At 52.0% G+C, this 14026-nt stretch overlaps 2 protein-coding genes across 3 annotated transcripts; both read right to left on the bottom strand.

Annotated features, from left to right (window-relative positions):
* Positions 1-898: 898 nt before the first annotated feature.
* On the bottom strand, positions 899-6407 carry ADPRS (ADP-ribosylserine hydrolase). The gene is made up of 6 exons (XM_054802492.1): positions 6152-6407; positions 5127-5223; positions 4092-4299; positions 3797-3981; positions 3598-3698; positions 899-3065 (listed from the first exon to the last, which is right to left on the bottom strand). Exons 1-6 carry the CDS (start codon positions 6384-6386, stop codon positions 2773-2775), a joined length of 1119 nt encoding a protein of 372 aa, XP_054658467.1. The 5' UTR covers positions 6387-6407; the 3' UTR covers positions 899-2772.
* A 647-nt stretch (positions 6408-7054) lies between these two features.
* Positions 7055-13200, bottom strand: TEKT2 (tektin 2). 2 transcript variants are annotated; one of them, XM_054802464.1, is made up of 10 exons: positions 13145-13200; positions 12001-12172; positions 11489-11614; positions 10683-10888; positions 10123-10266; positions 9469-9583; positions 8965-9072; positions 8398-8541; positions 8061-8140; positions 7055-7482 (listed from the first exon to the last, which is right to left on the bottom strand). In XM_054802464.1, the coding sequence occupies exons 2-10, from the start codon at positions 12154-12156 to the stop codon at positions 7269-7271; spliced, it is 1293 nt and encodes a 430-aa protein (XP_054658439.1). In that variant the 5' UTR covers positions 12157-12172; positions 13145-13200; the 3' UTR covers positions 7055-7268. The 2 variants fall into 2 exon arrangements, with proteins under 2 accessions (XP_054658439.1, XP_054658440.1); XM_054802465.1 differs by lacking the exon at positions 8965-9072 and having other exon boundaries at positions 7061-7482.
* Positions 13201-14026: the final 826 nt, after the last annotated feature.

The following is a 14026-nucleotide window of genomic DNA, read 5'->3' as shown; positions in this document are numbered from 1 at the left end:
GGACCCTTCCAGACTGGCAATTATTAATTTGAGGAATTTAAGTCAAAGTGTTGGGAGTTCCCTTTCCTTTCTGTGTTTTTTCCATTACACCTTTTTTTGCTGTTATACAACCTCGTCTACAGCCAACCTCCGCATACCGAGCAGCAAAACCAGTCAGTTCAGCGGCAGACGGAAGAAATGGTGAATCACCTGTAAGTGAATTACTTTCGGAGACGAAAAGTAAAAAGAATAAAGAGAGGAAAATATGCTTTCTCACCTGATCTCTTATCTGGAAGAGGAGACGTTACTTGTTACAGGCGGAACACTTCCAGGGAAGCCTGGCTGCCACGCAGGCAGACTCCTTCAAGAGCTGACGATGAAGAACCACTGATGCTCGTGCTGCAAGTCGCAGGGGAACCCAACACTGCTGCATGATCATCGCACGCTGGACTCCAGCAGCTGAACCCCTTCCATGCACTGCTCCTCGCTGCAAACAGCCTACAAGCCTCAGCCAGCAAAGGGCCTCTCCAGCAAACCACCCTGCGACGCACGCGATTGACACTTCCAACTCACCCTGCTGTTAACAAGAACCACTTCTACCAACTTCGGCTGCCCTGTACTGGTCAAAGGCACGAGTGGCCACCTGAAAGTAGTTTTTACAGCAGATTTCCAGTGCTAAAACTCGCCCCAAACAAAGCATCAGCCTCAGCTACACGCAAGATGTCTCTAACCAGCACCGAACAACTTCCATTCTGCTTTCTACAGAAAGATTTCAAGGAGCCGTTAACAAAGTAGTTTCAGGTTGAGTTTTACAGTATGGGGTGGGGAGAAACGGCCCAGAGATTTTCTTACAACTCCTCTTGTCATGTAGTATGGAAGAACAACTGCATGACTTGAATGAAAAGATGGGAGCAGTGGCTAATTAACAAAGATAACCAAGTGATTTTATTTCTTTCCAAGAAAGTCAGACCTAAATGTTTTTGTACACATTTAAATTCTGGCCTAAAATGAGCTACATTTTTTAAACAGGAGCTCTTCTGCTCTTCGTGAGTTCCAAACATTTAAAATTATAAAGCTGCTTTAAAAGGAAAATATCTTCTTTTAAATAATTCCGTGAATACATTCACATCTCTGGCAGAATAACGTGAAAAACCTGACATTTTACATCTCAGATCTGCAGCACAATAGACATACAATAGACCAAAACTGCGCATGTTCTCAGAAAAGATACTAATTTATACAAGGAAAACCCATTAAAGCATTGCACAGAAAACTGGCACTTGAAGGAAGGAGAGTACAGGAAAAACTGGAACACCACACCGCAGCCAGATTTTCCGCATGTGCATGCAGCCTGACACACACAACGACCACATGCCGGTACCAACAGGGGCTGAGCTCCGTTTGAGCACAACAGTCACTTCCCGGTGTCACAAGGAATACTGGAGATTACAGAGAATTACATTGCCACATTCAAACTTAGACACATTTCCATATGACTGCTTGTCTCTTTCTTTCTTTTCAATTATTAAAAAGCTTTTAACCCTTTTCAGACATGCCATACCCAAGCTGTTACTCCCTTGTTGACCAGCTCCATTGGATAAAGGTTTTAAGCTTGAAACTCTGGAACGACACAGCTTTGCTTGAATATTCTTGGCCACCAGTACCAGCTTCAAATGCACAAATTCTTTTAAACTCTGATAAGTTCTCCCCCAATTAACCTAACTTTCCCTTTATTTTCAGATGATTCTTACCAAGTACAGAGTTTTTTAAAACTGTGAGAAATAACTCCTGCTTCCCGCTGACATAATTTTTGTCACTGACTGCAGCAGAACTAGGAATTCAATCCTTGTGTAACACCAGGTTTCACAACTATCTCCACCCACAGATTTAAACAGCAATCTCACTTGGTGCTCTGGAAATACATAGGACAGGATTAAAAACGCAGGATGCATGGATTAGGAACAAAGGCTGGAGTAGGTGCAGCAATGTGAAAGCCAGCTACATAAGGGACACAAAACGCAACAAATCAGGACAGCACCAGGCGGATCACAGAGCCAAGGACACCAAAGGAACAGTAATTCATTACACCCTCTTCCAGCAGCAACAGTGAGCCAACTGGGGTTCTGTCTGCATGCACCAGAGGCATTTCTCACAATGCCACTAGCAATGCAAAGAAACCCCTTCTCCAGTCTCTGGCACTTTTCATTCTGCCTTTCAGGAAAGGAACCTCCCCAGGAGATCTATCCTCCAGCGTCTGCGCCCCACAACACAGGTGGTGACCCATGCCGCCATGCAGGACGTCCTCAGGGACCTGTGTGTCTGCTGACTCCCATTGACAGCCTGTAGCTGGTCAGCTGGGTGTCAACTGGTGTGGAGCCTATCAAAGCCACTGCAGGACAGGTAACAACAACTCAAAGGCCATGGCATACAGGAGCAGAGGAAAACAGCAAGAAGTCAGTGGATTCCGACACCCACCTAGTAACTGTAATGACAAACGACCTAATGGCGGGACAAAGCAAGCAGCAGACACGTTATGAAGAACTTCACGCTCCTGTACACTTAGAGCAGACGCGCCACACGCAGCCACTTCCCAGCTGACCCGTAACTGAAGGGTATGTCCCCTCTCTTCCAAACCAGCTCATGCTTCCAGCTCTCCACTCGCAGCAGCAGGCGTCTTTCTCAGGGGAGGCTGGCTGGCATCTGCAGATGGTGTGGATCCACCGCCAGACTTCTGACCAGAGAAGCAACGGTGACCACCCACTTTGCCTTCAGACAACACGCTCCCCTCAGAGCTCAGAGCCGCTGGCAGTACAGTTCATACAAGCTATTTGCCAGCTTCTGTGTCTCTTGAAAAGCTTCACAGCTCTGCTCCCAGCTTGGGGGTATCTGCTCCTCCCCATAATAAGCCCCTGCAATGGCTCCTGCCATGGTAGCAATGGTGTCTGTGTCTCCACCCAGAGAGATACAGTAGATGATGGTCCTCTGCAGGTTGCTGTAGTGATCAGGAATATCTGGGTCAGCTTCCATACAGCGCAAGAAGGAGTAAATTGCAGTAGGGACAGACCGCAAAGCGGCAATGCCATTGCCTGTCAACAAAACCAATCATCTTCAGTGCTGCAGAACACTTGGGTCTTCCTTCCCACAGAAGAACCCTTTCCCTTCTAACCACAACTTCTATCGCTAGTTACTTTCAATACCAGCATCACTAATTTTATCATGACAAAGTGCAAAAGTAAGTTTGCATCCCAGAAGAGAAAGCTCCCCGAGTTTCCCAGTACTACTCGCATCCTACAGACCAACTCCTCGCTACACCAGTACAGTCTGGCAATGCACATCTCCCCGTTCCCATCCAATGTGGTGGCCGTTAAGACAAGAGATCTCAGAATATTAAGAAACATTATTCATTATAAGTTTTTCTTAGCAAGACATTTTTTCCCCACCAATACAGAGAGGGAAAATTTCTGACTGGTGAGCACAGGCAGCCTTTCCAGCACATTCTGTGCCTGACAGGCAGCAGAGGCCAAAGTGGCAATCTGGGGGAGGACACACCAACCGGGCTTCCCGAGCCAGTCCTGCTTCCAGCTCTTTCTTAACACTTGTAGTAATAAAGGTACTTACCTAATTCAAACAATACATCTGCTTTAGGAACACTGCTGAGCTCCAAAAATTCCTTTATTTTCTTTAGACGCCTTGAAAATGGTAAATCCTCAAATCCCAGCCTGGGGGGGGGGCGGGAAGAGTACAATGAAGAAGACAGAATGCGAAGAGCCAGAATACACTGTACACAGCAGAGGTAGTGCCCCTCACAGCTACTTACGCTCGGGCTTCAGTAAGAGACTTATCGTCTGCCTCTACATCCTCCATGTGGCTAATAAGCTGCTCCAGGAAGGTCTCCTTGCTGAGTTCTCCCTGCAGGGCGAGATGCACTGCCAGGGCCTGCAGGATGGCCCCATTGTAGCCCAGGGAGTTGGCATGGGTTAACTCGGCACTCAGCTTCGCAAACTGCGAATGAAAAGACATCGTTAGCGAACCTGCCTGAGAGATCAGGTCGAAACTCACCTGACAGCAGGGACTCCCAGAGCCAAGGTGCCCAAAGGAGCCAAGAACGGTACCTTCTTAACGTCCTGCACATCAGAATACACGAGGGAGATGCCTGCCACCCTCATGGCACCGCCGTTGCCATAGGAGCCTTTCCCATTAAACTGGGCTCTGGCTGGTTCAAACACATCATTGCACTTGGGGCTCAGGAGCTTCTTGAAGACATTGACGACAGCCATCCCATAACCGCGGTTGGGTTCCTTCTTGTATTCCTCAGCAAACCTGGTGTGGGCAAGAGAGCAGCAGTCACGCAGGTGAGAAAAAACAGGCCGGGTATTTGGTCTGTTATTGGAGTTGGTATAAAGCCACTTGATAAAGCGAACACATGGGTAATTCAGCGACGGTCAGGGTTCAAGTGACTCAGTCCTGTAGGGAAAAAATCCAGTTCCCAAAAATTGGTGTGAAAGAAGGAAAGGGTGTATACACATCATCTTTCACAAATCCCTGCTTCCCTCTCAACCTTGCCTTGAAATAGAAGCAAACTGGAAACATTTCTGTGGGTCACAACCACAAGGAAAGTCTTTTGTTCAAGTTCAATGGAAGAGTTTTCTAAACAAATAAATATTCTCCCTTAAGTGGAACCAAATGCTACCAGGGTGGCTGTGGATTCAAAAGGGAAATGGATCATAAACAAACCGAAACTGACCTCACTAATATTCACTAAGTTAAGGGAAGGACAAATGTAAATAGCAACAAATAAACACAAAAGGAAACACTTCTGAAATTTCTAAGCGTTATCTTCCACAAAGGTGAATATACATACATGGCTGCAATACAGCATGTCCCATCCTGCCTCCCTTCAAAGCAGACTCTGGATCCACCCCACAGCTAATGCTACTGCGTGTTGCAGGACAGTGCGAAGCACACAATAAATTACAGGATTAGCCATCGCTGTTCTCATTTTTTTTCCCTCCACAAATTAACAACGACTTTGTCTTCGCCCCCATCTCCTTTCACAGAAAACTACAGTGATTGCTGTCACTTAAGAAAGTTTTACCTTCACTAGTAAATATCAACACCTGGCCTCCGCCGCTGGCTGCAGTCCTTACCTCTTGGCCATGTCGACTTCATCGAACTCTCGCTTGGCTAGCAGAGACTGCACCACCGACCTGCTCATGGCCGTGTCGTCCGTGTACGAAAGTGTTTCTAAAACAGAAGGTCAAAATGTAATGTGATCATCCAGGGACAAACTCTCCTCCTGTCCTGCTCTACTGCCAGCACTTCTCTCCGGGCCCTGATTATCTGTAGAGCTGGAGTTAAAACATTATCAGAAGTTCCCCAGCACTCTGAGCTTGTCACTAGCCATGGTCATCAGAGTAAGAAGATACAGAACAAGAGAGATGCATCCACAGTGAGAATGAGACAGTATGCATTGCAAGGTTAGTAAGAGCCAAGAAGAAAATGTATGATATCCAGAGGCACATACGGACAAGCGAGACAAGTCTCTTTTTCAAGGAGTTTACAGCGTACGCTGACAAGCAGAGAAGAAAAAGCACAGTTGCATTTCTGGACAAGACCGCAACAAAATCAAGTGTCTTTAAGATCTTACCGTAAGGGCTTACAGGGCTTGCTGCACAGCTCAGAGCCCCAATACGAATCCATCATCACTTGCTACGAGTTAAATAACCATTCTACTCTCTCCTTATCAATTTTTGGTACATCCGTTCCTTGCTGACACCCCTGCACTGTGACAGCCCGGTTCCCAGCACACTACACACCTCAGCTTCGCTCCAGGACAAGCAGCTGGCTGTGCACAGCAAACCGCTCATCCCTCCCTACCAGCCACCACGAACTGCCCTGGGGGAGCCAGAACCTCATCCCGGGGAAAGGCGGGGGGGGGGGGACACACACACGACACAAACCCCACAGGACAGAGGAGACAGGCTGGGGACAGCCACGGGTGTCCCGGGGGAAGCGCCCTCCACTGAGGTGAGGGACATGAGTGGGGACACCCAGTGGGCCTGGGGGCTGCAAGGACGGAGGGGACACACACACACCCGCACCCCAAAACCCAATCGTGGGAGTGTTTGGCTCCGGACCCAACCCCCGTCCCGCTCCTGGCTTTTCCTCCCACCTCTACGGGCGCTGCCGACCGGTTCCCCGGCATCAGGCGGCCCGGATGCCGGTTCCAGGCCTCGGAGAAAACGCAGTAGATCGGGTAGCTTTACAACGCTCCTGCCTTCGAAAACGGCGCCCAGGCAGTCACCCAACAACGCCCCGGCTAAACAGCCCCGGAACCGGGCGGGTCCCGGCCGAGGCCGCGCCACCGCCCGCCCTGGGCCTGAGCCCGAACCCGCTGCCGCCGCCATCTTCTCCCGCCACCGCCGTCGCGCTCCTCCGGGCCGCCAGGGGGCGGTGTCCGCGGCTCTGCCGCGGACACCGCCCCCTGGCGGCCCGGAGGAGCGCGACGGCGGCTGGGCAAAAAACCGCTTTATTTTCTTATTATTACTTCCCCCCCCCCCTCCCCGCCCTCAATTTTTCAGGAGGAGCCAAAACCCATGCTGCTTTTTACCGGAGAAGTTACTGAGCATCATCTCTCACCTCGGGGAAAGCAGAGCAGGCCAAGTTTTCGGGCTCGTCGCACACGCAATAATCCGGTTTGCAAGGAGCGCGCCTGGAATAGAAACAATAAACTCCTGGCAGAACGCAAGCGTTGCAATTCAATTTTAACAAGTCTGCGGGTAAAAGAGCCAGAACGGACTCCCGGCTCTTGCTTTTGTAGCAGCGTTAGCTCCGCAGGGCTAGCAAGCAAGGGGAAATCCCAACCCAAACTTTAATTGTTAAAGCGAGCGGATTCGGGGCAGTACACCCAACAGAGCGGATCTGGCACGCGGCCACCGTTACACGGTCCCTTTTCAGAGCGCTGCCTTGCACTGTAAAGGACTTAAAAACACTGAAAAAAATAATAATAATACAACACCTAGATGGATTCAATCACCACAAAATGCTTCCAACACTGACGGATGACAACTGCTTTTGGGGACAGACTCTTTATTGTTTATAACGCTCCTTGGAGTGCAAGAGGCCATAAACATCATGGAAGGGGACAGACAGTTATATAACAAACTGGGAGGAGGGAGGAGAATTACATTATCCTAACACGACACAGATGTCCACTTTCCTTGCTACGGAACTGAGTCACTGGTAGCTTTCTCCTCGGTGCGACTCGTTGTACAACACTCCCCGGCGCACTAAGCCAGCTCCAGCTGCCCGTTCCTCAGTGGGGAGAGCGGACGGTTTGTGGTCCGGTTGAAAGTGTCGACCTCTGGCACAAGTTTCTCGGTGGGGACCACGAGCTTTCTCCGGCTGTCCATGCACTTGTTGTCCAGCACCAGGGAACCGGCTTTGTAGCCAACGTCTGTCTGAATGCGGTGAAGTTGTCTGTAAAGCGCATCCAAGGCACCCCTGGGAAGGAGCAGAAGTGAGAGGAGCTGGGTTCAAGCACTGCATTCACTTCCCAAGTTGGACAGGAAACACCCAACTTCCCACTTTCTGGCAGCAGAAATGCCCACGCAGCCTTTGCCTCTGTACGAAGAACGAATGTATCGGGGATTTCTTGGTGCACAGCGGCAGCATTGGGGCTGTGAGCAGCAAGCCCACATGCTGCTCCTGGAGTGCAGCGCAGAGATGTGCTCCATGGGACCCCATGCCAGCCCAGAGCAGCACTTCTGTTTCTTTCTTTTCACCCGTTTTTTTTTCCCCTGTTTTAGAACCGTCTGTGCCTGGTTGAAGTCAGAGTCGAGCAGGGACCGTGGGAACCCCATTCGCCCTCCCAGCACACAGAGCTCTTGTGCCTTGCCTGCACCCTGCAGCCCAGTCCAGCTCCCCACCCAGCCCAGAGACTCATTTCCACTCCTGATCCGAGCAGATGCGAGCTCCAAAATGCAGCTCCTGGACACGTGCCAGCGCCAGGCCTGCACGCAGCTGCGTCCCTCACGTGGGCAACGTCGGGCCACTGCTCGGCCCCAGAGCCGGAGACTTACTGTGACTCTGCTAGCTTCAGTTTGAGCGCGCAGATCGTTCCCTCCAGCTGGTGGACCTCATCCGTGAGCCCGTACTGCACCTGCACGGTGGGGAGGGAGAAGGGCACAGCAGTTAACAGGGCTGAAGAGTTGTTTTACAAAGGCCACGGTTCCCCTCTCGTTCCCCTTCTAGCTCAGCTATGACACTGATTTCCGTGCTCTGACTGTAGGATCTGTTGCTCAGCCCCTTGTAGTTTTTTCCAAAGCGCACCCACGTTTTTCTGAGCCACACGAGGCCCCGTTCCTGTCAGTTCCCCCCGTCCCTCCTGGCAGGGAGCGTGCCAGGCGAGGCCGGTACCTGATCCCGACAGAGCTCCACATCGGGCCGATACGTGCGGGTCTCCAGGCGGGTGTGTGCCACTTTCAGATCTTGCGCTTTCCTTCGAAGATCTTCCTCCAAGCGTCGGATGTCCTCCTCCATCTCAGCAATTTCCTCCAACATCTAAGGATAAAGACATGTATCATGAGGGACAGCCAGGGATACAGACTGGGAAACAGCCCCCGCGCAGCCCGGGCTTTTACTGGGCTGGGAATGGGTTTTAAACAAGAGCTGGTGAGCTTCTGAGTACTGAACCCCTCTGCTTTTCACACGGAGCAGGCGCAGTGCTAATGGTATTTTGTGGCCACAGTGGTTGAGACCAGGGGTGAAATAAAAAGGCCAAAACCTGGCACCGCTCCTGTGAAATGCCAGAGCAGCAACTGTGATGGCAGGAGGAGGTAGGATGTGGGCAGGGATCGTACATGTGCCTCTTAACAGCTCTCATGTGGAAACCATGCTCAGGCCAAGCTTTCCACACAACAAACAACCTTTTGGATTCAATTCCCACCCAAGGTTGTGGTTGATAACCAAAGAAGCAACATTTACATTCCGCTCCTGCCATTTCAGCTCATCATAGGCTCTTTCCAGGTCTCTAATCCTCTTGCGCAAGGCAAACTCTGTAGCTACACGCTGAGCCTCCAGCTCGTTGTTCGTCTGAAGAGAGAACAGGCTCCAGTCACACACATCCAGAACGTGTCTCCCTCCCAGCAGTCACCAATACAACTGTCACTCGCGACGGCCTCCTGTGAGGTTGGGACAAGCCTGCGAGCAAAACCAGCTGCGTTCTGGCAGCTGCTATGCGCGCGCAGGTCACACACCCCCTGTAGCCAAAAGGCAGGAACAGTGACAGGTACGTGTCTGAGACTGCTGCAAACTCCGCAGCATAACCAAGCTCCCCGTTTAACCCAGAGGGCAGCTGCTCTCAGAGGGGCCCATTGGGCCAATGCCATCTTTTCAAAAACTCCCCTCCCCTGGCCACAGCACGTGCCAGCCCGTTCTCCCACACTGGAACATCCGCACCACCGATTCATGGCCAAGGGACTAATTTACCTGTGCAATGGCAAGCACTGTTGCTTCTCGGAGCTCAGTCGAGGCTTTCATTTCTGCCTCAGCATGCTCCTTGTTGCGTTGGCTATTCTGTTCCCACTCATCAAGCGCAGTTGATCTGTGAACAAATCAGCAGTTATAAAAATAAGTTGAGTGTTTGCAAGACAGTTCAAAAGGAACCACCTGCTGCAGGCCAAGAAGGCTTTGTGCAGTACAAAATGATTCAGGAATTCTGGAGGTCGCATCCTGTCTGATCTCCTCACTGCACCAGCTGGAGATCGCTACCCCACGGCTCCTGCACCGAGCCCAACATCTGCTCAAACTGGGGACACATCCAAAGCATGCTATGAAATGCCAAGCAAGTGAAAATGTGCAGCAGCTCCCCCATAAGCTGTGCCAAAGGCTGATACCACACTACTTACTGAGCGTTGCCTATAGCCAAGCACGAGGGAGGCAGGGCAGCTAGCTTCTCTGGTTTTGCGGTGACAGTTTAGATAACTCCCAAAAGCCTGTGGCTTCACAATTCAAGAGCCATAACAAATCCCAGCAGCCAGCTCCTGTTCTTTGCTCTCTTTGTGGCTGCACCCATCAAGCCAGGATATAGCATGGAAGGAAAAAGCCAGGATCTGGCCACACAAGGGCAGGTTCTTTCCTTACCCGTCTGGAACCCGTGTTGGGTTGACCTTGAAGGAGATGTTGGGAGAGTTCACACCGAGGGACAAGCACACGCGATCTATTTCCAATGCTTCCATCTTGCGTCGGTGGTCACGGCTCAGCTGTTGGCGAACTTCCTGTAAGAGGCTGCAGAAGCAGGATTGGAGTCAGCAGCGAGCACGCAGAGAGAGGAGGCAGCTCACAAGTTCCAAAGCTTGCATCACCACCTCAGCCACCTTTTTAAAATAAGTGATGAGCTCCTGCCCTCCTGGTGAACTGGGCCCAATGTGGAAGAGCCACACACCTGCTTTCCTGCCCGCCTGGTTCCCCCGTGCTCTGCTCCGGCAGCGCACTGGTGAACTGAGCTGCCTGCCTGCCTGCCTGCCTGCCTGCAGCGGGGCAGTGACCCACGAGGGATTAGGGCCTGGGAGCTTTAACACCTCCAAGGCACCGCTTCATGAACCAAGGCAGGTGGCACAAGATATCTGCCGTCCCCCAGATTAAACTGCTGAGGCCAAGCGAGGAGGGCAGAGTCAAGTCAAAAGCTGTGTCATTCATCTCACCAGAGCTGTTCGAAGGCTTCATCCACTCTCTGCTGCAGTTCTCTCTTGGCTTTGTCTATCACCTTCACCTCCTTGTGCAGCTCCTCCTCCACAGGGTCCCTCACCACGTCGATGGCGCGACGGCTCTCACGGAGCGTCAGGCAGTCGATGGAAACATCCAAAGGCAAGTTCTTTGCCTGGAGGGCACGTTCTGCTGCTTCCTTCACCTGGAGGAAGAGGGCAGCTGGGTGTGTAGGGTGTCTCCTTCAGGGACAGGAGGAAGAAAGGAAGGGGAACCCACTGATACCCTTGCTAAGAGGGCCTCGCACTGCCTGGCTTTGCAGTTCTGAAACCTTTTAGCAAGTCTGGGATGAAAATTGCAAGAGCCAAGCACACTAGGCTCTACATCTGCTATTTGCATTGGGAATCGCACCTCGCCAGGGGCTAACAACTCCAGGAGCTGCAGCCTCTGGGTTTAGAACTAAAAGAATCAGAGAGATGTCTCACTGCTATTCTCTATTTAAAATCAAACATTTTTGAATGATGGTGTTAACATATTTCTCATTACCCTTCAGAGCTTTTAAAAAACCCAACAAAACCCACCCAAACATGAGCATGCAATGCTCAGCTCCATAAAATGGCATGGCTCAGCCAAGAACACAGCAGCTGGCTTTCCAGGAAGTCACTTCAGGTATGCATCTCAGGACACCTCTGATAAGCCCCCCTGAACTCCATATGGGCTTGCCCATTGCAGATGAGCCTCAATTATTTAACATCCCATGTTGAGAGTGTAAGTTGATTTCTAGCCATCTGTCTTCCCAACATACTTTGGCTAAGGCATCAATTTCCACATCTATGTCTGCAAGGCATTTGTCCAGGGTCTCCTTCCATCTGTTCACACTGCTGATACGTTCAGCCAGGCGGGTTTGGTTGTCATGCTCATCCCATTTTGTCTGGAATTAGAGGAGAAACGCCATTACTTTCTTTTAAATTGCAATTGTGAATCTTGCTGAAGCCTTTCCCTGTTTTCAGGGTTGACTGACCCTTCACAGGAGTACAACACATTGCCGTTTAGTGTACTGGTCATCTACACAAACGGAGAGCAGAGAAAACACCACAAGTTGCAACAGACACGAGAATCACGCCCAGGGATTTCATGACAGTACACATGCATCACTGCACATAGGTTACAGGAAGTAAATGTACATACTTAGCAGGTTCTGTAGAGGTCAAGCCTTCTCCTATCCCCTCATCCATATGCCCAGATCTAGACGCTCTCCATACTCCTCAGCCCACTGTTCTGACAAACCCGGAGCAGCCAAGCTGCCAGAAGACCCACCTGGTTGTTGGTTTCATTGCGGAGAGCTCGGGCTTCCTGCCGCACTTGGTGGGAAGCAGAACGCTGGCGTTCAGCATCAGCTGAGATGAGATGGGAGTTGGTGTGCCAGTCCGGCAAGGTGAACCGCTGTCCTGGTTTCACACTCAGTGTGGCCATCTCGCTAAACAGGTGTCTAAAAGCGAGGGGAAGATTTTCATGTTTATTCACGCAGTACACCAGAAATGGAGATGCACCCACAAACTGGAAAGCTCTTCACGAGGAAATCAGCAGCAAACTCTAGCCTGGCATCTTGCCTAATGCAGACACGTGTCCACACAACCTGGCAAGCACCAGGGCAGGCGGAGCCACCCTCTGCCGCTGGGCCAGGAGGAGAGCCCTGGCCACCTCTCTGTCTCTGGAGAGCAGTTGCTATTTGCAGAGACAAGGAACTGCTCACAGCACCATCTCCCACATGGTATTTATTGAGCTCGGACAAAATGGCTGATTATATTACTCATTCTGCTTCTGTTACAGCTGCGAAGGCTCAGCCCAGGGTTGCAGTCCCAGGGGACTTTGGAGGCTTTGCAGGAACAGTATAGTTTGCAGCCATTGTCCTTGCTACCCAGCGTATCCCTGCAAAACTGGCAGGAATTGCAGAGACCGATCAACAGAGCAGCTCCTGAAAGACTGCAGGTCCCAAAAACCCCACAGCCAGGTGGAGCTCGGGGGCAGAGAGCCTCCCTGGCTCTGGCAGTCCCCCAGTCCTCTCGGGCACAGGCAGTTGGGAGAGAGCTCCTTGAGCACAGCCGTCTGCGCCAAAGACCGCTGGGGAAGAGAAGCAGGGGAGCTCCTAAAGGGAAGGAAGCCCTGCGGGCAGGACTCGGGGCTGCAGAGCCAGCGGGAGAGAAGGCACAAAGGGCTGCAGGGCAGAGGGGAAGGTGGATGGAAGGGGGGAACAGGGAAGGGGCTCAGTCCCCAACTAGAGGGGCCCTCACCCAGGCTGGGCGCAGGCAGCCCTGAGCAGGGTGCCCCAGCTCCACCGTGCCAGGGCCTTGCTGCTCCCTTGGGGCTCATCCCGGGCCCGGCCCCGCTCCTGCTTCCTTGGGGCAGACCCTGCTCCCGGTCACCTCCCCGTCAGCCCCAGCCCCGGCCCCGCTCCCCTCACCGCCAGGCCCCGAGGCCTCAGGGCCGCTCCCGCCGCCGGCCGGTTGCCAGGCACGCGCGGGCCCGTTGCCAGGCGGCGGCTCGAGGCAGCGGGGCGGGGCCAGCGGCCGCTCCGCCGTCCCGTCCCGTCCCGTCCCGTCGGGGGTTCGCGGCCCCGGGACGGCAGCGCGGTGCGGGTGCTGCGGGGCTGAGCGGGGGGCACGCTGCGAGCTGAGGCAAAGCAACGCCCAAACCAGCTGTCATCGTTATTATCATGACTAAAAGAAACCCAAGAAACCCAAGCAGACGGGCATCCTCCCGGCAGGGAGAGGGTTGGGGTCCCCGGACCGAGTGTCACAACGGCAGAACCACAACCCCCGCACCGTGTAACCCGCCACGGACACGGTGTAACCCCCGTGCAGGGCTCGCCCACGCCAGCAACTCGGAGACCACCGCGTTCCCACCATAGCTCCAGCTCTGCGGACAGCAGGAGGATTTAAACCACCGATCTGAGCCCTGGGTTTTAAAATTAAATAGCATTAAATCAAATCAAATAGAAAAGGCTGAAAGTAAAAACTCTTTTCTGGCAAAGGCTTGGCAGCTGTGCCTGGTACCCCCCTCCCTCCAGCTGCCCCCCAGCTCGGACCAACACCTCCATCTCCATCCATTCCTGCAACGTGGCTTTGGGAAGAAATTAAAATGATGCAAGTATTAAAAAAAAGTATCACATATGCATTTCAAAAAAAATTTATTTTTCAAATGAATACGGTTTGTTTACAATACACCCAACTTGATGGTATCTAAAGCCAGCAGAGATCTGATGACTGTTGTGTGTACTATACACAGTCGTACAGAGGTTACAGATGCCTACGAGAGGGAAGGAACAGTGAAAGAAGTTGACATT

Source organism: Grus americana, chromosome 23, assembly GCF_028858705.1.
Source record: "Grus americana isolate bGruAme1 chromosome 23, bGruAme1.mat, whole genome shotgun sequence".
NCBI classification, from domain to species: Eukaryota; Metazoa; Chordata; class Aves; order Gruiformes; family Gruidae; genus Grus; species Grus americana.
Note: the sequence above shows the minus strand (reverse complement) of the source record. Positions and strands in the feature narration are given on the sequence as shown.

Excerpts from the sequence above, each read along its gene's own strand:
- ADPRS (XM_054802492.1), bottom strand. The coding sequence starts at position 6,386 with ATGGCGGCGGCAGCGGGTTCGGGCTCAGGCCCAGGGCGGGCGGTGGCG. Across the intron at positions 5,224-6,151 it reads GGTCGGCAGCGCCCGTAGAG|AAACACTTTCGTACACGGAC; the intron begins GTGGGAGGAAAA and ends CTTCTGTTTTAG. Across the intron at positions 3,982-4,091 it reads ATGTGCAGGACGTTAAGAAG|TTTGCGAAGCTGAGTGCCGA; the intron begins GTACCGTTCTTG and ends TTTCATTCGCAG.
- TEKT2 (XM_054802464.1), bottom strand. The coding sequence starts at position 12,156 with ATGGCCACACTGAGTGTGAAACCAGGACAGCGGTTCACCTTGCCGGAC. Across the intron at positions 10,889-11,488 it reads AAATTGATGCCTTAGCCAAA|GTGAAGGAAGCAGCAGAACG; the intron begins GTATGTTGGGAA and ends CTCTTCCTCCAG. Across the intron at positions 7,483-8,060 it reads CTGAAGCTAGCAGAGTCACA|GGGTGCCTTGGATGCGCTTT; the intron begins GTAAGTCTCCGG and ends GCTCCTTCCCAG.